This window comes from Carassius carassius, chromosome 22 (assembly GCF_963082965.1).
Source record: "Carassius carassius chromosome 22, fCarCar2.1, whole genome shotgun sequence".
In the NCBI taxonomy this organism is placed as follows: Eukaryota; Metazoa; Chordata; class Actinopteri; order Cypriniformes; family Cyprinidae; genus Carassius; species Carassius carassius.
Genome location: NC_081776.1, coordinates 30,460,051 through 30,480,465, shown reverse-complemented (window position 1 = coordinate 30,480,465; position 20,415 = coordinate 30,460,051). Strand labels below are relative to the sequence as shown.

The 20,415-nt window shown below is 37.1% G+C and overlaps 1 protein-coding gene across 1 annotated transcript; it reads right to left on the bottom strand.

Annotated features, from left to right (window-relative positions):
- Positions 1 to 942: 942 nt before the first annotated feature.
- On the bottom strand, positions 943 to 1,949 carry LOC132099282 (gastrula zinc finger protein XlCGF7.1-like). The gene has a single exon (XM_059505714.1). It carries the CDS (start codon positions 1,801 to 1,803, stop codon positions 943 to 945), a length of 861 nt encoding a protein of 286 aa, XP_059361697.1. The 5' UTR covers positions 1,804 to 1,949.
- Positions 1,950 to 20,415: the final 18,466 nt, after the last annotated feature.

Here is a 20,415-nt window from a genome sequence, read left to right as displayed (position 1 = left end):
AGACTTGAACACTTTGTTGGCATCAATGGAAGTGCATTAGCATGGTTTAAATCGTACTTATATGACCACCATCAGTTCGTAGCAGTGAATGAAGATGTATCCTATCGATCACAAGTGCAGTATGGAGTACCTCAAGGCTCAGTACTAGGGCCGCTACTCTTCACGCTTTATATGTTACCCTTGGGAGATATCATCAGGAAACATGGTGTTAGCTTTCACTGTTATGCTGATGATACTCAGCTCTATATTTCTTCGCGGCCCGGTGAAACACACCAATTTGAAAAACTAATGGATTGCATAGTCGATATAAAAAAAACTGGATGACGAGTAATTTCTTACTGCTAAATTCTGAAAAAACAGAGGTGTTAATTATAGGACCTAAAAACTCTGCTTGTAATAACCTAGAACACTGTCTAAGACTTGATGGTTGCTCTGTCAATTCTTCGTCATCAGTTAGGAACCTAGGTGTGCTACTTGATCGCAATCTTTCCTTAGAAAGCCACGTTTCTAGCATTTGTAAAACTGCATTTTTCCATCTCAAAAATATATCTAAATTACGGCCTATGCTCTCAATGTCAAATGCAGAAATGTTAATCCATGCATTTATGACCTCAAGGTTAGATTATTGTAATGCTTTATTGGGTGGTTGTTCTGCACGCTTAGTAAACAAACTACAGCTAGTCCAAAATGCAGCAGCAAGAGTTCTTACTAGAACCAGGAAGTATGACCATATTAGCCCGGTCCTGTCAACACTGCACTGGCTCCCTATCAAGCATCGCATAGATTTTAAAATATTGCTTATTACTTCTAAAGTCCTGAATGACTTAGCTGCCAGTACTGTGGCAGATCCTTTTCCTATTTAGTGATCAAACCCTGGAACAATCTACATAACGTTGTTTGGGAGGCAGACACACTGTCAGTTCACATGATTCTTACGGTGTTTCATGTCTGTGAAACTCCTTTCACACTGCTAACATGAAACTGTTCTCTCGAGTGAATCCGTGTGTGGTTGTTAAGGGATGTTTTGCATCTGAAACTATTTCCACACAGTTGGCAGATGAAAGGCTTCTTTCCGCTGTGAATTCTCATGTGGACTTTGAGGTTTCCTTGTTGAGAGAAACTCTTTCCACACTTAGGGCATACAAACAGCTTTTCTCCATTGTGAATTCTCATGTGGACTTCAAGGTTTCCCTTTTTAATGAAACATTTTCCACATTGTTGGCAGTTGAAAAGGCTCTCTCCAGTGTGAACATTCATGTGGATTTTGAGGTTTCCTAGTTGACAGAAACTCTTTCCACACTGTTGGCAGGAGTAAGGTTTCTCTCCAGTGTGAATTCTCATGTGGATTTCTAAGCTTTCTTTTCGAATGAAACCATTTCCACACAGTTTGCAGGTGTATGGCTTTTCTCTTTTGTGAATTCGAATGTGCCTGTTAAGTGTTCCTTTTTGAGTGAAGCTTTTTCCACATTGTTGGCAGGTGTAAGGCTTCTCTCCAGTGTGAATTCTATTGTGCCTTTTAAGGGTTCCTTTTTTATTGAAACGTTTTCCACATTGTCGGCAGGTGTAAGGCTTCTCTCCAGTGTGAATTCTTAAATGAATTTCAAGGCTTCCTTTTTTAGTGAAACTCTTTCCACACTGTTGGCAGATGAAATGACTCCTAGCTCCTGTCTTTTGAGCTCTCTTTTTTGAAGTCTGTTTAGTTTGTGAGTAACTAAAGAAATTGTCTCCCGTGAAATCATGTTTCTTATACTGATCTTTGTCCTTTATTTCATTTAGTTCCTCACTTTTCTCTTTCAGCAGCATCAGGTCTAAAACAGAAAGAGAACTATTTTAATGGCACAAAACAACATACATCAATACTTTACAATAGCAACATGTATGTTTAATACTTCCCACTAATCTACTGAAAGAGGGCTTGCCTGTAAAGGCCCCGACATACTCAAAACAAAGATTTTCGATTTTCCCAATCAGATGAAAGCAGCGTTTTTATGAATATGTAAATATGTGCCGTGGCTTTCCCCTCAGCAACAAAAACACAAGAAAAATGGAGAAAACAAGAATGTTTTATGAAAAGCATCTGTTCATAGCAACATGGGTATGCTTGCACGAGCTCTGTAAATTAGCACTCCTGTGAAGTCACGTCACGTGTTGACATGGCACTTTATTCAATATACTGCTTAAAAGCAACAGAATTAAACATGAAAAACAGTGTCAGAGTCTTATTTCATCAAAAGCAAAACTTAATTTACTACTATAAAGTGGCTCTTCACTGCACTCACAGAAATCTCTCCTCCATGGGCTCGACAGATGAAATTAACCCGGAGTAGAGGTCCAGAGTTTCTTGCTTTCGCAAGCCATTTCAAACTTCCAAAACTAACACAAAACGAACTTGGTTTTGGCCGGATTTTGTTCAAAATGACATCACACCAGTTGTTCTTAGATTTTGCTTAAAGTATATCGGGGCCTTAATCCTCTTCAAGATTGTTAACCCTATATGAATGAATGAATGAATTATCCACATACAGTGCCCTCCATAAGTATTGGAACACTAAAGACAAAATTGTTCCGTTTGCTGTGGAGTCAATCTGTAAATATGATTAAAAGATGAATGGGATACAAAACTAATAAAATGTCACATTTTATTAATGGGTGATTCCACACAAAGATGTTTTGCCAGCTTAGAAGATCGGCACTTTTAGAGTTTCATCTCCCTATCTGATGTGAGCAGAAGTATTGGGACAGTTTCCTCACAGGTCTTTCTACGTGCTCAGCTGCGTCCTGTTGCATTCATTCTTCAGATATTAAAAACAGGGAATGTGTCTTATAAGTTATAGCCATTGCTTCTGGATTCTAAGTCTTGCATTCAATGATGATCACATACACAAACCAGGATGAAGACAAGGAAGCCGACAAGCAATGTGGATGGTAAAAGAAAGTAAGTAAATTCGAACTATGGGGAAAACAAAGGGCATGGAGAAATCAAGAGTTTGGAAACTACCGTCGACATCAGCAACCAACGACGACCTGATCGGCTGATAAAAACAACAGTAGTTGATGACAGACAAATCATACAAGCTGTGAAAATGAACCCTAAAATACATGTCTGTTAAATCACCAACAACATCCAGAAAGTTCAGGTGATGCTCTGTCAATCTACAGTCCGCAAGAGAATTTGACACAGAATTACAGAAGATACACAGCGAGATGCAAACCTCTGATCAGCACCAAAAACAGATAAAGGTTCATCTTTGTCTCATCGGTTCATCCATAACTCTACTGGCTCACATTTGTGAAGAATCTTGCCTTTCTAAGTGATTGGAAAGCAAAAGTGTGGAGAAAAAAGGAAACTGCAAATGATCCTAAGCATATAACCTCATCTGTAAAGCTTGGTGGAGGTGGTGTCATGGCATGGGCATGTACGGCTGTCTCTAGAACAGGACCTCTTCATTTTAATGATCACTTAATGTATGATGGCAGGAGCAAAATTAATTTGGAAGGGTATAAAATATATATAATATAAATATAAATATAAATACCAATATTCAAGAAAATGCCACCAAACTCATTAGAAAGCACTTCATATTGAATCAGGACAAAGACCCTTTTTATTTGGTAAAACATGTATGTGTCGAAAGACCTAATAATAAAATGTGACATTCTGTAGTTTAGTCACATATTCAGCTTTTAATCATATTTGCAAATGTCTTGACTCCACAGCAGAGAAAGCAATTGTGTCTTTACTGTTCCAATACTGTTTTCAACCATATAATGATTGTTTTAGGTTTCAGACATTTAAATACACATCAGTCATAGCAAAAAATACATTTATAGTTTGTAAAATAAACACCAAATAGAAGCAGCAATAATGATCCTTTCAAATGTAATCTGATGACATGTTTTACTGATATCATAAACACATTGTGTAGGTAACTATACATTTTACTTACCAGAGATTTCCGAATACAGGAACACTAGACGTGTTCAGAGATTTACAGTACACCAGCCCTCATAAAAATTCAACAGATTTTTCTAATTTGAACAGTATTTTACTGTAATATGTACAGTATAATACTGTTAAATGTGCCAACAGTATAATACTGTAAATAGCAAAGGATTACAGGAAAAATATAAGTTTAGTACTGTAATTATTCTCTACTGTAAATCGATTTACAGTAGCGACAATGCCCGCGAAAAAACTGACCAATGACAACGGAGACTTCTTTTCAAGTTTTTTTTTTCGGTTGGTTGGGACAACTGAGGAAAGACTCAACAAAAAGGTTAGTATTGTTTCTGTAATTATTTCACGTAAAACCGAGATATTCTCAAATGCAGTCACTTATTAACAGCAACCTAACACGAACCAGTGCTGCAAATTGAGTGAGTTGTTAATGTGAGGACAATATTCCTGTGGTCAAGAGACTTTTTTTCTGCCTGTTTGTCAAGGCGTGAGGTAATGTTACAATTATTACTGCCGTCATCATTATGACAACTTCAACGGGGTGAATAAAGTTTACACTGACTGATATTTAGTGACACAGAAACAAAATAAGCTTTTTTTATGCTCCTCTGCCTCTTTAAATGTAAATTAGCTAAGCAGGAGGACTCTGTGGAAAATGTACGTTAACAGCAAACTATCTTGATGCACGAAAAGAAAACGTGAGGCAACGCTAAAGACGGAGGTTGTATTATAACAGTATTTTGAAGTGAATATTTTGTTTTCATTTAACGTTTTTTGCTGTTAGAACGGCAGAGCGTCGGAGGTGTCTTGGAGTTTTGTTCTGGTGGTTACCGTCATCTGAAGAAACTGGTAAGCTAACATCAATTCAATGTGATTATTATACCAACGCTGACTCTTATATTAAAACGTTAACATTATCTGAAAACGGTCATTTCTATCTTTAACAGACTTTAAAAAAGCAGCAGTCAAGATGGTTGCACAGTTTGTGTGCAAACACTGCAAGTTATCTGTGCGAACGCAATACAGATTTTACCACCATATCATAATGCACAGGAACCTGGCTAATTTTAGGTTCACTTGTGGTTTGCCGACTTGTCCTTGTAGTTTTCAGACTCTGTCTGCGCTAAAGTCACACATGCGCCGTAAACACACACAACCAAATAAGGTTAAGTGCAGACCTGCTCAAACGGATGCTGTGATTTGTCAGGTAGCGGGATGCGAGCGTACTGTACATCCCCAAATTTCATAGCTTCTGCGACCATTTAAAATGGCATATACGAGATGGGAAAAAAGTTACCTGCCCCTTTCCCAACTGTGAAAAACATTTTCATGTAAAATCAACTTTCACATCTGACATCAGCAGAAAACACAGAGAATCTTTGGAGAACCCTGTAATAATAGATGCTGATGCATCAAACTGTAGACATGACAGTGACATCCATGATGACAGTGTTGTGCATTCTGAGGTTGATGATAATTGCAATGATAAAGACATTTTTGACAAATTTGGCGCTCTTCTATTTGAGGATGCAAGCTCGTATCCGTATAGGACATACCACTCTCAATCATAATCGGGGAAGATGCAGGCCTCTGTAGTACATGTGTGTACACAGAGACAGTGGAGCATGCTTTATTTCAGTGCATCAGATATAACAATAATAGGTTAAAGTTAGAAAATCAAATCAAGTCATATAAATGGTTTATCAATTAAGAATCTATTGAGAAATTCGGCGATAGGCTCTTGACTAGTGGAAGTTTCAAAAATGTTACTAGACTTTTTAAAGGCAACAGACCTAAGAATTACTTTTTTTTGTGTTTGATTTTTTTTTTTTTACTCCACATTGATGCTGTGCACTTAGTAGATGGCAAAAATGCACCATACGTTTGTTTGCCAACCACCATTAAATTGACAGAAGAAGAAGATGATGAAGACGACATGTGCACTGGGCAGCCATTTATGCTGCGGCGCCCGGGGAGCAGTTGGGGGTTCGATGCCTTGCTCAAGGGCACCTAAGTCATGGTATTGAAGGTGGAGAGAGAACTGTACATGCACTCCCCCCCCTCACAATTCCTGCCAACCCAAGACTCGAACTCACAACCCTAAGATTGCGAGTCCGACTCTCTAACCATTAGGCCACGACTTCCCTTCAACACTTCCCTTCCAATAGGTTAATATTGGAACATAAAGTCTTCACTGGAGGGTTAGAGACTTAACTATTAATGTTATATATTGTGTAACTAAGGGTATGTTTACACAACAGCCATGTCAAAACTATCCCCGTTCACATGGATCTGCGAAAATGGAAAAAAAAAAGATGTATTACCGTATGTATGCTACGCCGATGTCACTTTGTCAACAAACATCCCGCGAACATGTAACATTAATACTCATGCTCGTTCACAAAAACACGTTTTTGTTGTTTACATGTACGGATATGGAAATGGCATCGTTCTCAACCTTGCACTTCAAAAGCTTGCGTTTTTAGGCCACCAAAACCTCGTGGTCGTGACTCATGTAACGTTAAAGTTAAATGAACGGCCAAAATGCACAAAGGGTTTCCCGATTTCAGTGGTGTCCTGTAAACGCAGTATTTGCAGAGCTCTCCTTATAATGCAGTCTTTTATCTTCATTACCAGCAGGCCAATATCAGCCTTCAAATTCGTGGGCAGAATTTTTGTTAAAATGAAATACATTTTTGTTTGTCCTGTTAGTTTTATCTTATTTTTTTGCCTCATAACTTAAGGTAAAATTAGGCCTATGTTTCCACTGAACTATATACTAAATCAGTAGCACCTCACTGCAGTACAGTAGATCCAGTGGGTGGAGTTGGTTCCAGATCTGAGGCGTGGAGATTGGTATGTTTAGGGATCATGAGGTGGAGACATAATATATATTAGACATATGGACATTTAGTAGTGACATTAATCTAACTTTATTTTATCGTTCTCTTTAGGTTGAGCCAGATAGTCTTTATTTAGAGGATGACATAAGAGAAACATTTTTTCCAGATCAATCTGGACAGTTTCAGACCACCCTGATGAGAGACAGAGGATCATTTGCTGTCAGGCACAAGCAAAGAACAAGTTTTGACACCAGTTGCAGGCCGTTCAACACCATTTTCCTGTCGCCCAAAAGGGACCCCTGGCTTTACACACCCATCTAATACATTTCAAAACCCTCTCCGAAGGGCCAGATCAGCAAGAAAACAAATTTATGTAGCAGACATTGAGGATAGTGGGAAAATATCTCCATACAGTATGTATAACTAGCCAGATCTTTTAGCTCATAATTTGTATTTGAAATGCTGTAGCTTATGTTAAACTGGTTTAGTGGTTCCCAACCCTGGTCCTGGAGTACCCCAATCACTGCTTATGTCTCCTTAAAATCCTCATAAATTCAAAATGGAACATATTTACTTTGCTAGCGCAAATTTCTAGTTTGAATATCCTTAACCATGCCCTTCCAAACGTCAGTCTGCTATGAGCCATGGATAAAGAGGAGCTAAAGTAAAACCCCTTTTCAATAGTCCATTCACTCAGAAATACATCACAGCACTGAAGTCATTTGCAAGACTTTAATCAAATGCAACTGATTCAACTCATCAGCTCATTAGTAGAAACTCCAAGACCTCAGAGTCAGATGGGTTTGTCAGAGAAACGTAAAAAATGTGCAGTGTTGAGGGTACACTCCAGGACTAGGGTTGGGAACCGCAGAACTGGATTATTAACTTTTTTTTTCTTTGTCACAGCTACAGTACATGTCACAATTTCCGAAGGCCAGGGTGTGCAGGAATATTTAAATTCCGCTGACAGCTACAGTCTCTGCGATGCCAAAGCGTCTATCTGAGGATGATGGTGGTGGTCACCCTAGTTGTACATGAGAAGTTTTTTAACTGCTTGCAGACAAAAGGGATGTGTTGGTTAAATGTGTTTCAGTTTGTTTGAATTACCATTTTAAGCAAACTATTGTATATTCTGGTACACAATGTAAAATGTGGCATGTGAAAGGTTCATAGACTAAAAAATGACAAATTTTTTTAAGTACTGTATTCTATTCTAGTGTTAGGCTGTTGTAAGTGGGTTTGTCAGGGCATTATGAAGTGCACTGCAACACCATATCTGAAAACGCCCAACAAAGAACATACTGCAAGAGATAAGTGTTCATCACATATTGTGTGTGCAGTTTTGTGAACTTTGTAGAAATTTGAAAAATGTAAATGTTTCGAAAATGTAAGTAGAAACCATGAAATATAATCTGGGCATAATTTAATAATTTTGGAAAACCTTAAGCCGGAAGGTATCCACCATCAGAACAGCAGACCTGGCCAAGCTCAAGACGGGAAGACTTCAAAGTGCCTCCGAAAAGAAAAGGCAATTAAAAACAAAAAAAAATAATTTTAGGAATCAAAATGACCTTTATGCAGTAGAGGCATAACCATGTAAACACCAATCACTAAATGTTGACCGCAGCATCACAGCTAGTGTTGTCACTGTACCAACATTTCAGTATTCAGCATGAGGCAGACTTTGCATGATGTTTTAGATTGGTAAGGTCAGTTGTGTACCTAATGTCCCAGAATAGCCCTGTGTGACGATAAATAAAGATACAAATTAGAGTAACAAACAACCTTCTCACCCATGTTGACCTATTGCTATTTCTGCTTGATTCACTTGTCATCTTGTAAAACTAAAGCTTGCACTGCTATTTGAAACAATTTGAACAAAAAAAGCAGTTGAAGGACGATGTGCAGAACTAAATTAATTATCTGAGATTCAATTAATCTAACTCTAACAAAGTTATTACCGTATTTTTCGGACTATAAGTCGCACCTGAGTATAAGTTGCATCAGTCCAAAAATACGTCATGATGAGGGAAAAAACATATATAAGTCGCACTGGACTATAAGTCGCATTTATTTAGAACCAAGAGAAAACATTACCGTCTCCAGCCGCGAGATTTATTTACATATTTGAACCCTTTCCACCAATGAATGTATGATTTCAGACCTATTTTATTACACTGAGGACAACTGAGGGACTCAAACAATACTATTTCAAAAGGTTAACACATTTATTGATTTTCAAGAAAGCAACACAGTTTATTAAGAGACACAGGGTGTTAACTTCTTGAATTAGATGATCAGGGAAAACGACTAAAAAAGTAGTACATGAACAGATATGATCTTTAAACAAAACAAGTCAAATGTAATCATCCTGTTCAAAGTGTACACCCTCAGCTCTTAATGCATTGGGTTTCCTTCTGGAGCATCAGTTAATAATGTTTTCACCTTTTATAATATTTGTGTATGAGTCCTTCATTTTTCCTCAGAGTGAAAAGATAGATCTCAAAACTATTAGCCATTGTTGGACAGAGGCAAAATCTGCAGAAGTTGCTGGAAAACCAATGAATTTGCGGGACTTGGAGGATTTTTCTGAAGAACAGCAGACAGTTGAAATGCTCTGGACTCATGAAAAACTATCCCAAAACAAAAACCTCATCCAGTGAATTTAAACTTTTGAAAAATTTTATAAAGTAACAATTTTCATTTTTATAAAATAAGCATATGTAAATATCTATTATGTAAAATTGCTTATTTATTACGGTACTAAATATAAATGTCATACATTATGATCCCTCTTATTTTGTTAAAATGATTGTATATTCTGGTCAGAGGAGAACTGACCCCCAACTGAGCCTGGTTTCTCCCAAGGTTTTTTTCTCCATTCTGTCACCGATGGAGTTTCGGTTCCTTGCCGCTGTCGCCTCTGGCTTGCTTAGTTGGGGTCACTTCATCTACAGCGATATCGTTGACTTGATTGAAAATAAATGCACAGACACTATTTAACTGAACAGAGATGACATAACTGAATTCAGTGATGAACTGCCTTTAACTATCATTTTTGCATTATTGACACTGTTTTCCTAATGAATGTTGTTCAGTTGCTTTGACGCAATGTATTTTGTTTAAAGCACTATATAAATAAAGGTGACTTGACTTGACTATTCTGCTCGGGCACATAGGGGCAAACTCAGTCCTGGAGGTTTACTGTCCTGCAGAGTTTCGCTCCAGCCCTAATTAAACAGACCTGAAGCTAATCAAGGTCTTCAGGATTACTAGAAGACTACAGGTGAGTTTGATCAGGGCTGGAGCTGAACTCTGCAGGACAGTAACCCTCCAGGACTGAGTTTGCCATAGGGCTGAAACGATTCCTCGAGTAACTCGATTACAAAAAATGATCGAGGAAAATTCCTCTGCCTCGAAGCCTCTTTTAATTTATTTTAAATCTCACGTCAGGATCTTTCGCAATGACTTTTTTTTAATGTGACACAACACGTTTACGTCACCCACAAAGCGGAAGGAGACACAAGGAGTCAGCAGTGTTTTGATTTGAGGCGCGGGCAAACGTGAAGAGAACGTCATGGCGTGTGTCCATTGCAAGATAGAGCTGGCATACCACAACTAGGGCCCTATGATTTCAGCGATGCAGAAAACGCAGAGGGAATCGCGGAATCCAGTCATAAAAACGGAATTTACAGTTTAACGCAGAATGGCACGGAATTTGCCAAATTTTGAATGAATTAATCAAAATAGGTCATTGCACTTACATCAAATCACGATATGGACTAATATCTGTAAATATTAAGCTGGAACAGTCTATTTAAATATGAATCCTGCATGTTCTGTGTGTCTCTGTTAATGAATGGAGCAGAAGCGCATCTTCCTTTATCAACACACTGAAGCACGCGTGATGCTCCGGTGATATCAGCGTCTGCTGTCTCTCTAAATAAGGACGTGAACACATGAATAACATCTCCAGAACTGCACTGACAGTCACTTCATGAGCATTTGACCGTTTGATTTGAGTAAAACTAGCGTCACATCACATACACAGAACTGTAAAGGTACGTCAACCCGTCAAAATTAAGTAAAGTATAAATAAAGTATTTGCCAGAGATGTATTACTATTGTTCAGCAGAATGTACATAGCCTACTACTAGAAAAAAAAAGGTTTAATCACACAACATTTCTTCCATGTTTTATTTTTAATAGTAAATCCCCTATGTTTACCAAAGAGTTAAGTTTGCTTAATTTTCAATAATTTAAAGATAAATAATTTTTTATGTGTTTAATGTGCATCTCAGAAAATGCTTTATTTAAACCCCCAACTGAATGGCACTTAAATGCACTTAATTCATCTGTCAACTTTATTGTCATTGTTCACAGTACAAGTACAGACAGAGAAACAATGGGTAATAATTAAATGTTTATTTTTGATGTATGCATTTAAAAAAATAAAAAATTTAAATTTCTAAAAAAGGAAACTAAGTTGTTCATTTTAAGAGAGCCAGGAGTCTTATTTTCTCTTGCATAATTAATATTGCACTTTAATTAACAAAAACACATTTTATCCGATTACTCGATTAATCGATGGAATTTTTGGTAGAATACTCGATTACTAAAATATTCGATAGCTACAGCCCTAGTTTGCCAAGCTCTGTGCTAGGGGTATGTAAACTTATGAGCATAACAGTATCTTCTGTAGCTACTGAAAGGCAGAATTAAATGAAAAAACATGGCATGGTTCTGATGGTGCCATTAGTGTTGTAGAATATGTGAGTGTGTGTGTGTGTGTGTGTGTGTGTGTGTGTGTGTCTGTCTGATTGAGAGAGCAGTAATCACCGTCCTGACTTTGCAGTGTCCATTGCAAGCGTATCCATTCTTGTGTTTCTTTAGGTTAGTATAATTTTTTTTGTTTCTTTTTATTTTATTTTTTAATCAGTTTAATGATTTACTTGAAGTGTCTGTGTTCTAAATGATATCTAAATGATGATGCAGTCCTGCTGAGTTTAATAATATTTGCAATCCTGTTAAATGTTTGCAGTCCTGCATTTGGTGAAAAATAAAAATTGAGTTTTGTTGATGCCTTGCTGTAATTGTGGCTTTGTTGACAGTTTTTATCAGCGCATGAGACACATTTTTGTATAGAGGACCGTAGCATTTAAAACATATTAAGTGTACAGTAATTTATAGATGTTTACTGAGACACGAGTGTCTGTTTATGGAGATTTTACAGCCTGGATTTTGCGACTATTGTCATGCACAGGGATGTTCGTGGATTTACCGGTGATTGAGTAAACATTTCTGTCCGTGTCTGGGAGTTTATCACATTAGTGAGCGATCTGGAAAACTGCCACTCACAAAATAGTCCGTTTCTGACAGTGTCCAGAAATCAGAAACGCCAGAACACATTGACGGAAACGTTCCATGTACGGGTTTATACGTTGATGCCAACAGTCCGGAAACGAACCTTTTCACGCAGTGCCATGGCCAAAAATATCGGCACCCTTGGTAAATATGATCAAATAAGGCTGTGTAACAATGTATCTGCCTTGATAATCCTTCTGATCTTTTATTTTAAAAAATGACAAAAAATACTAACCTTTCATTGGATAATAAGAATTTTAAATGGGGGGGGGGGGGTATCATTATGAAATAAATGTTTTTCTCAAATAAATGTTGGACACAAATATTGGCACCCCTAGAAATTCTAGTAAAATATCTCTGGAGTACATTTCCATTCATATTCACAATTTTGAGCACTCCAGGGCACTTATGAACATGAAATTATCCAGCCATGGATAAAATAAATATAAATGAGGGGAAAACAAAGCCAAAAATCCTTTAATCATCCATCACAATGAGAAAAACCAAAGAATACGTTTCTGATGTGCAGCAAAAGATAATTGAGCTTCACAAATTAGTGAATTAGTGAAGTGGTTTTAAGAAAAGAGCTAGAGCAGTGAAAATTCCCATTTCCACCTTCAGGGCACTAATCAAGAATTTCCAATCAACAGAAAATGTTATGAATCTGCCTGGAAGAGGACGTGTCTCTATATCGTCCTGATGTGGGGTGAGAAGGAGAGTTTGAGTGGCTAAAGACTCTTCAAGGATCACAGCTGGAGAACTGCAGAAAATAGTTGAGTCTCGAGTTCAGAAAACCTTAAAAGAAAACTCATCAAACAGGACGTACATCACCACATGTTGTTTGGGAGGGTTTCAAGAAAAACTCATGCAAAAACAATCCCCAGCATATTCAAATATCAGACATGACTGGAACTTCAAATGGGACTGGCTTCTATGGTCAGATGAAACTAAAAAATGAGCTTTTAGCAGCAAACACTCAAGAAGGGTTTGGTGAACACACAGATAAAAAGTACCCCATGTGTACAATGAAATATACTGCTGTATTTTTGATGTTGTGGGTCTATATTTCTGCTGGAGGTCCTGGACACCTTGTTTAGACACATGGCATCATGGATTCGATCAAATACCAACAGATAAAAAAATCAGTAAGTGACTGACTGTTAGAAATCTTATAATGGACCATGTTTGGATCTTCCAACCGCACAAAAATCCAAACACAAACCTCAAAAACAACTTTGAGGCACACCTTGGCAATATAACCGCCAATGGCTAGTAAGTTTTCAGTTTAAATATAATAATGGCTTATTAATTATTATTAAAAGATAATACTGTTACTAATTCTGCTACCATACCAACAATATACAATGCACTATGGATTGATGAGTTGCTGAGTTCATCTCAAGGGGCTATCCTTGAAATAAAGAAAGTAAAGAAAGAAAGTAAAGTTCATGAATATTAATCAAGTTGTCTGCGTTCGGTCAAACTGATTATCTATTTAATTAGATCAGCCAGCCATTTGTGCATTAGCTCCGCCCACTACTGGAGAAACAGTCTTATCTTCAGCTTTTTCTAAAAAGCTGAATAATCCCAAATGAACTCCATTATTTTGAGAGGAGAAGACAACAAAGAATAGTTTACATATCGCGTATCGATTCAGCGTGGTAAGACTCTCGCTCTCTCTCTGTGCATGTGTGAGAAACAGCGCTATCAGTAAAGCGACGGTGAGTCGAGCTCCTTCACACAGAGTTTACAGAGCGTTAGATACAGGTGCGGTGTGCGTCCATTGAGAAGAACTGAAGAGTACAGATCGCTTGATGGAGAGCGAAACACAAACATATCTGTGCTAATCTTATAAACCTCGAACACACACACTATTGAGTAAAATCTAAGAGTTTATTAGCCAATGGCTAACGGTAGACATCATTTAGTCGCCCAGAGTCAAATTTAGTCGCATATACGAGTGATTTACTCACAATGTACAGGGTTGACACTAGGGATGTGCACGGATAGTCGAACATTCGAATATTCGTTCTGCTCTAATTATTCGATAAATAAAAATGACATTCGAATTTCGCAAAAAAAAAAAAAAAAGTTCACAATAAAACCTAATTTGGTCACTTTCTGTGATTCTCCACGGCATATTTGAAGGTGTATGCAAGCAAAAAATAATTAATGAATGATTAAGGGGCCGTTCACATATCGCGCCTAATAAGGCGTGGAAAAGGCTATGCGCTCCGCTTTCTCCTTTCCAAAGCGCTCGGGCAGAAGCGCTCCTGAGGCGACGCATTCTCTCCATGAAGACGCGGGAATTTCAGCAAAGGATAAATGGATTTGCAGCACAAAAAAAATCGCTTGCAGTAGCTCTGCTACTAAATTTATTTCTAAATGGCAATCCATATACAGCTATGATCAGCTGTTCCTTCATCTTGGCTGAGCTTTCAACGTTGTTACAGGAAAGGATGAAGCTGAATGTTTAGTTCTTGTCACATGACCTGCGGTGCGCTTGCGGCATTGTGAAAAGTTGAGATGTTTTTAACTCGATGCTGTGCGGACGCGCCTGGAAAAAACAGGACCGCGTCCCACCGCGTGCGCATCGCTGGAAAAGGCTGAGCCAGTTCTCCAGCGATGATTACAGAGAGTCCAGCCGAGACGAGTGGGAACAGTTCTTGCTGGAGCCATGTATTCCACCAGATGAGGATCCTATTCAGTGGTGAAACGAAAACACGAAGCGCTTCACCAAACTTATTCGCTTAGCACACCGTTATTTGTGAGTCCCGCCAACGACTGTGCCGTCAGAGCGCGTTTTCTCCGTGGCCGGCTTTATTGTTAACAGACTAAGGAGCCGACTTTCCCCCAATCATGTTTACATGCCCGTATTTCTTAACAAGAACATTTGAAACAATAGAAAAAAAGCAAAAAAGATTTGCTGACAGTTTAAAAGTTAAGTGTAAGCTACATTCTGTACAATAGCCTAATTGCTGCAGGCTGCTTTACGTTTTTTCTTTGTTCACTTTTTTTTTTTTTTTGCTTTTAATCTGTACTTTTATTTGTTTGCACGCATTGTTAAAGGGTTTCAGCTACAAAACACGATGTGTAATGTTCAAGCTCATTGTAAGCTTGTTCAAAATGACGAAAACAAATGTTGCTGAAAAATAAAGTCTGACTCATTAAACTTAATTTAAATAAACGAATATTCGAATATTAGTTTTTTTGTGAGCTCAAATATTCGAATGTGATTTTGTGGAAAACGCCCATCCCTAGTTGAAACTACAGAGCCCAATGGTTCTTGAGCTCAGAAAGTAATAAAAATGGTAGAACAATGTTGTCTGTGGTATAATATCACTGTAAAATAACACATGAAATGTGTCACACGGATACACTGTCTTCATTCAAATCAAGGCGTAAATAAACTTCGTATCTGACAGAGAATAACAAACACTGTTTGTGTTCAGTGGATTTCGGTTTTCTTTGGTGTGCAAAAAGTATTCTTGTAGCTTCATAAGATTACGGTTGAACTCTGATGTCACATGGATTATTTTATCGATCTGTTTGATACGTTTCTGGATGTTGATCGTGTTAATTACTAAATTGGTGTCTGTGGAGGGCCAGAGAGCTCTCAGACTTCATCAGAAATATCTGAATTAGTGTTCAGAAGATGAACAAAGGTCTTACAGGTTTGAAACAACATGAGGGCGAGTAATTAATGACAGAATCTTCATTTTTGGGTGAACTATCCCTTTAATGACCTGCGAAAGTGTGGGTTGAGATCCGCTGCTTTAGAAATGTCATTTGTTTCTGTAGAGCTGCACATTTTAATAAGAATCAAATGAGTTCAGCTTTGAGAAGGAAAACGAACCTGTTTGTGTCTCAGTCTCTTCATGTTTGACTCTGAATGTGTCTTCAATCCTCAAGTCTTCATTCTCCTCTTTAATAAACACCATCTTTATAACAGTGTGTCCCGTGGATCTCAGTCGCTTCAGCAGCAGTTTTTCTCTTTTAGACACTTTGTCCTGTTTAAGGAAGTAATAAAGGGACACAAATTAAATACAAACTTCACATTTTTATAGATGTATATGTGGTATATACTAATGTATAGGTTATATTTATTAAATTCCACTTTCATGAAAGCGTTTGCGGGTTATTTAAGTGTAATTAATGCATTTACACCGTTTTGAGCAGCATTGACGTCTGCGTGCGCTGATTCGAGCGAGTCGAGTCTATGAATCACTGAATCATTTTGAGAAGCAATTGATTCAATTGACTCGAAAAACTTTCGAAAAGTTCCGTTTATCTCACTGCTTTGACAGTGAATGACTTCGTGTTTATGATAAACTGATTCACGACAAACATTACAGAGTTGCAGTCAGTAATGATTTAATTTCAGTTTTATATACAGTTCTCTAATGACTTGATTTAAACACTTTAAATTGTTAAAAGCACACACCTTTCTTTCTTCAGCCGAATCACAGACGCAGGAGCGCGCGCAGCCTTGTGACGTCACAGCGCCAGAACAGAATAAAAGTCTTCTTCTTCTTCTTCTTTTAGTTGTTTGGCCGTTCACTCCATAGGAGCATTACCGCCACCTACTGAATATTTTATCCACCTGGGTAATGAATCTGTATTGTTTTCAACAAAGTTAAAAAAAAAAAAAATGAAGGGAGTTGGATACCCCACCCACCCAAAGGATCAGAGCCCAGGCTTCAGCTGACTCTGCGTGTTCAGCTCCTCCAACTTCCATACTGGGCTCCTAAGCCTTTAAGGCAGGCAGAGGCACCATACATCTCACCCTCAGACCCTATATTTCTATATCCTGTAGCATAGACCTGTAACCTCCAAAAAGGTTAAAACAGCCCTATATATCTGATTGTCACTTAAACCCTTCCCCAGAAGATCCACAACGCTCACTGGCTTATTTTTAATACTATCAAAAAGACTGTCACGCTGATCATCATTTTTACCACAATTAAAACGCACATGCTCAACTGTTTCTAAAATATTACATTCGTTACACATCCCACTTTCATGCTTCCCCATTAATGCTAATGTTGAGTTTAATCCTGTATGTCCCATTCTTAATCTAGATATCATTACTTCTTCTTTTCTATATCTTCCAAAAAACTGTACTTTTTCCCCTACTGATTTCTCAATACTATAAAACCACCCACTGTACCTGTTCTGCTATTTTCCCATCTTTGTTGCCATTCTTGTATTAATTTCCTATTAATCTCAGATTTTATTTCACTTCTACCCAAAGGGACTTTAACTTCCACCATGTTTTTCTTTAATGCCTCTTTTGCTAATTTATCAGCTATTTCATTCCCTATTATCCCGATATGTGCTGGTACCCAACAAAAATATACAGTTATACCTTCCATTTTCAATCTGTACAATAAAGTATAAATTTCCATTAACACATCTTCTCTATTACTTTTTGTAGACTTTATACTTTTAAGAGCTGATGAAGAATCTGAGCAAATTAAAATCCTGTTTGGCCTAACCTGTTCAACCCATTGTAGTCCTACTATAATTGCAGTTAGCTCAGTAGAGTACACAGACAGTTTGTTACTTAGCCTCAAGCTTATTTCTGTCTTAAAATTTGGAATATACACTCCTATGCCCACTTTTTGCTCAATTGGATCCTTAGATCAATCTGTATAAATCTGCACAAAAGAATTAAAGTTTTCTCTCATAAAAACATCAACTCTATAACTATTACTGCATATTTCTTCTGCTTTTTCCCGAGCCTCCAATAATCTCATTTCCACAACAGGTTCAGTAATATTCCACACTGCCACACCACTTAATGGCATGTTAGGACAATTTGCTTCATCCTCTATACCATAATCCTTGACCCACTGTCCATATTTCCAGCCAAAGCTATTTCCTCCATTCTTTTTGTATTCCCAACAGTCATTTAATATTACGCGTGTACAATGATTCTTCTTACCACCTTTTAAGTTAGCCCAATACATCATTGCAAGCCTTTCTCTTCTCAGGTCTAATGGCATTTCCCCCATTTCAACCCTGACAGCATCTAGAGGAGTTGATCTTATAGCTCCACAGCAGATTCTAAGTGCTCTAGATTGTATGTTCTCCAGTTTCTTTAACTGAGATTTAGCTGCATGACCATACACTGCACATCCGTAATCTATGCTAGAACGTACTAAGGCTTGATATATACAAAACATTGAACTTTTCCTTGCTCCCCTTTCATATTTAGTTATTGAGGTCATACAATTTATTACTCTTTTGTATTTATTTTCAATTTTCTTAATATGTTGTTTCCAAGTCATCTTCTCATCAAAGATTAAACCAAGATACTTAAACTCTATCACTCTTTCTAACAGTTGATCATATAATTTCAATGTGATCTGTTCAATTTTCTTTTTCCTTGAGAAAACCATATATTGAGTTTTTGATACTGAAAACTTCATTCCCCAGTCTACTGACCATCTTTCAACTTCATTTATAGTTTCTTGTACTCCTTTAATTACATTTCCTATATTCCTACCTCTTTTCCATATAGCACCATCATCCGCATACAATGCCTTCCCAATGCTTGGTTTAACTTTTTCAAATATATCATTGATCATTAAATTAAATAAAATTGGGCTAATCACGCTTCCTTGTGGGGTACCATTCAGGATACCATATGATGCTGATGTTTCTTCACCTATTCTTACCTGAAATGTACGTTCAAATAAAAAATCTAATATCCAGTTATACATTCTCCCTCCTACACCAATTCTATCTAACTTAATTAACAGTCCTTCCCTCCATAGAGTGTCATACGCTTTTTCAATATCAAAGAAAACTGCGACAAGAAACTCCTTCATTATTAGTGCCTTCCTAACCTAATTTTCAAACAATAAAAGAGCATCCATTGTTGTTCTTTTTTTCCTAAAACCACACTGAACTGGTGTAAATATTTCTTTCTTTTCCAGAAAATAATTGAACCTTCTCACTAACATTTTCTCCATTACTTTGCATAATGTAGATGTAAGAGCAATTGGCCTGTAGCTATTAGATTTTGTTGCATCCTTACCTGGTTTCACTACTGGTATTACTATTGCACTTTTCCAATCTTTGGGTAAATAACCTTCATTCCATATATGATTATATAAATCCAACATTGTTTTAATTGCTATCTCTGGTAATTTTTTTAACATGCTATAAGTAACCATGTCTTTCCCTGGAGTTGTATTCTTTGAGTTGTTAATAGCTATTTTTAACTCAAAAGCATTAAAATCCTCATCCATACTATTTTCAGCTCCTTGTTTTTTCACACGAACATTCTCATATATTCTGCTTAATTCCTGTCTTCTACTATGGACTTTAGAGAAAGTTTTAGCTAGGACTTCTGTCTTCTCTTTATTTGTTATGGCCAATTGTATTACAGAATTCCTGCCAAGCCTTTCTCTTTGCGCTTTTAATTACCTTCCTTGCAGTAGCCCTTTTTTTCTGATATTCTATTACGTTATCTTGAATTATTTCTCTTTTTAAATCCGGAATGCCTTATTTTTCTCTCTCACTGCCCCTGAGCACTCTTCAGACCACCATGGCACATTTTTCTTTTTCTTTCCATTCAGAATAAAAGTCTTGTTCGCTAAAATAATATAATTTTACATAAGAAAACTGATATAAATAATAAGATATAGGATGCATTGAATATGTTTATTTCAGAGTTGTCAGAAGCCCAAAAGCGCTATCAGTACGTTATAGCTTTATATCTAGTCTTATATCTAAACAGCTGTGAAGTGATTTCAATTCATTTGTGACAAACTCCAGTATCTGGTCTTCAGATTACACGACTGGAAAGATCTTGTGAGTAGTACAACCTCATTAAGAATTGTAGATCAAAATGTAATTTGTGGTAGCAGCCAACTATTTATTTATTAATTTATTAACTGATACTAAATCCCTCTGACAATGTATTAATCTCACTTAAAGACAATTAATCAAATTTCAGCTTTATTTGGCTAAAGTGGATTTCATTAAAGATCCAGGATTACAACAAAATTGATTTTAAAACAATTATCTTGAGTGAAAGGAACGCTTAAATTAAAAAATAAATTATTTTAAATGTTAATGAAATCTGTTTTTATATTTCCCCAGATTAAAACAGCCGGAATATAATTTGTGCTAAAATATGAACAAGTTGTCTATTAAGCTCTCAGATTTAAATGATTGTAAATGTACTTTGGATTGGTTGGAAATGAACTGGATTTGATTGATTTCAGAAGTAAAGCT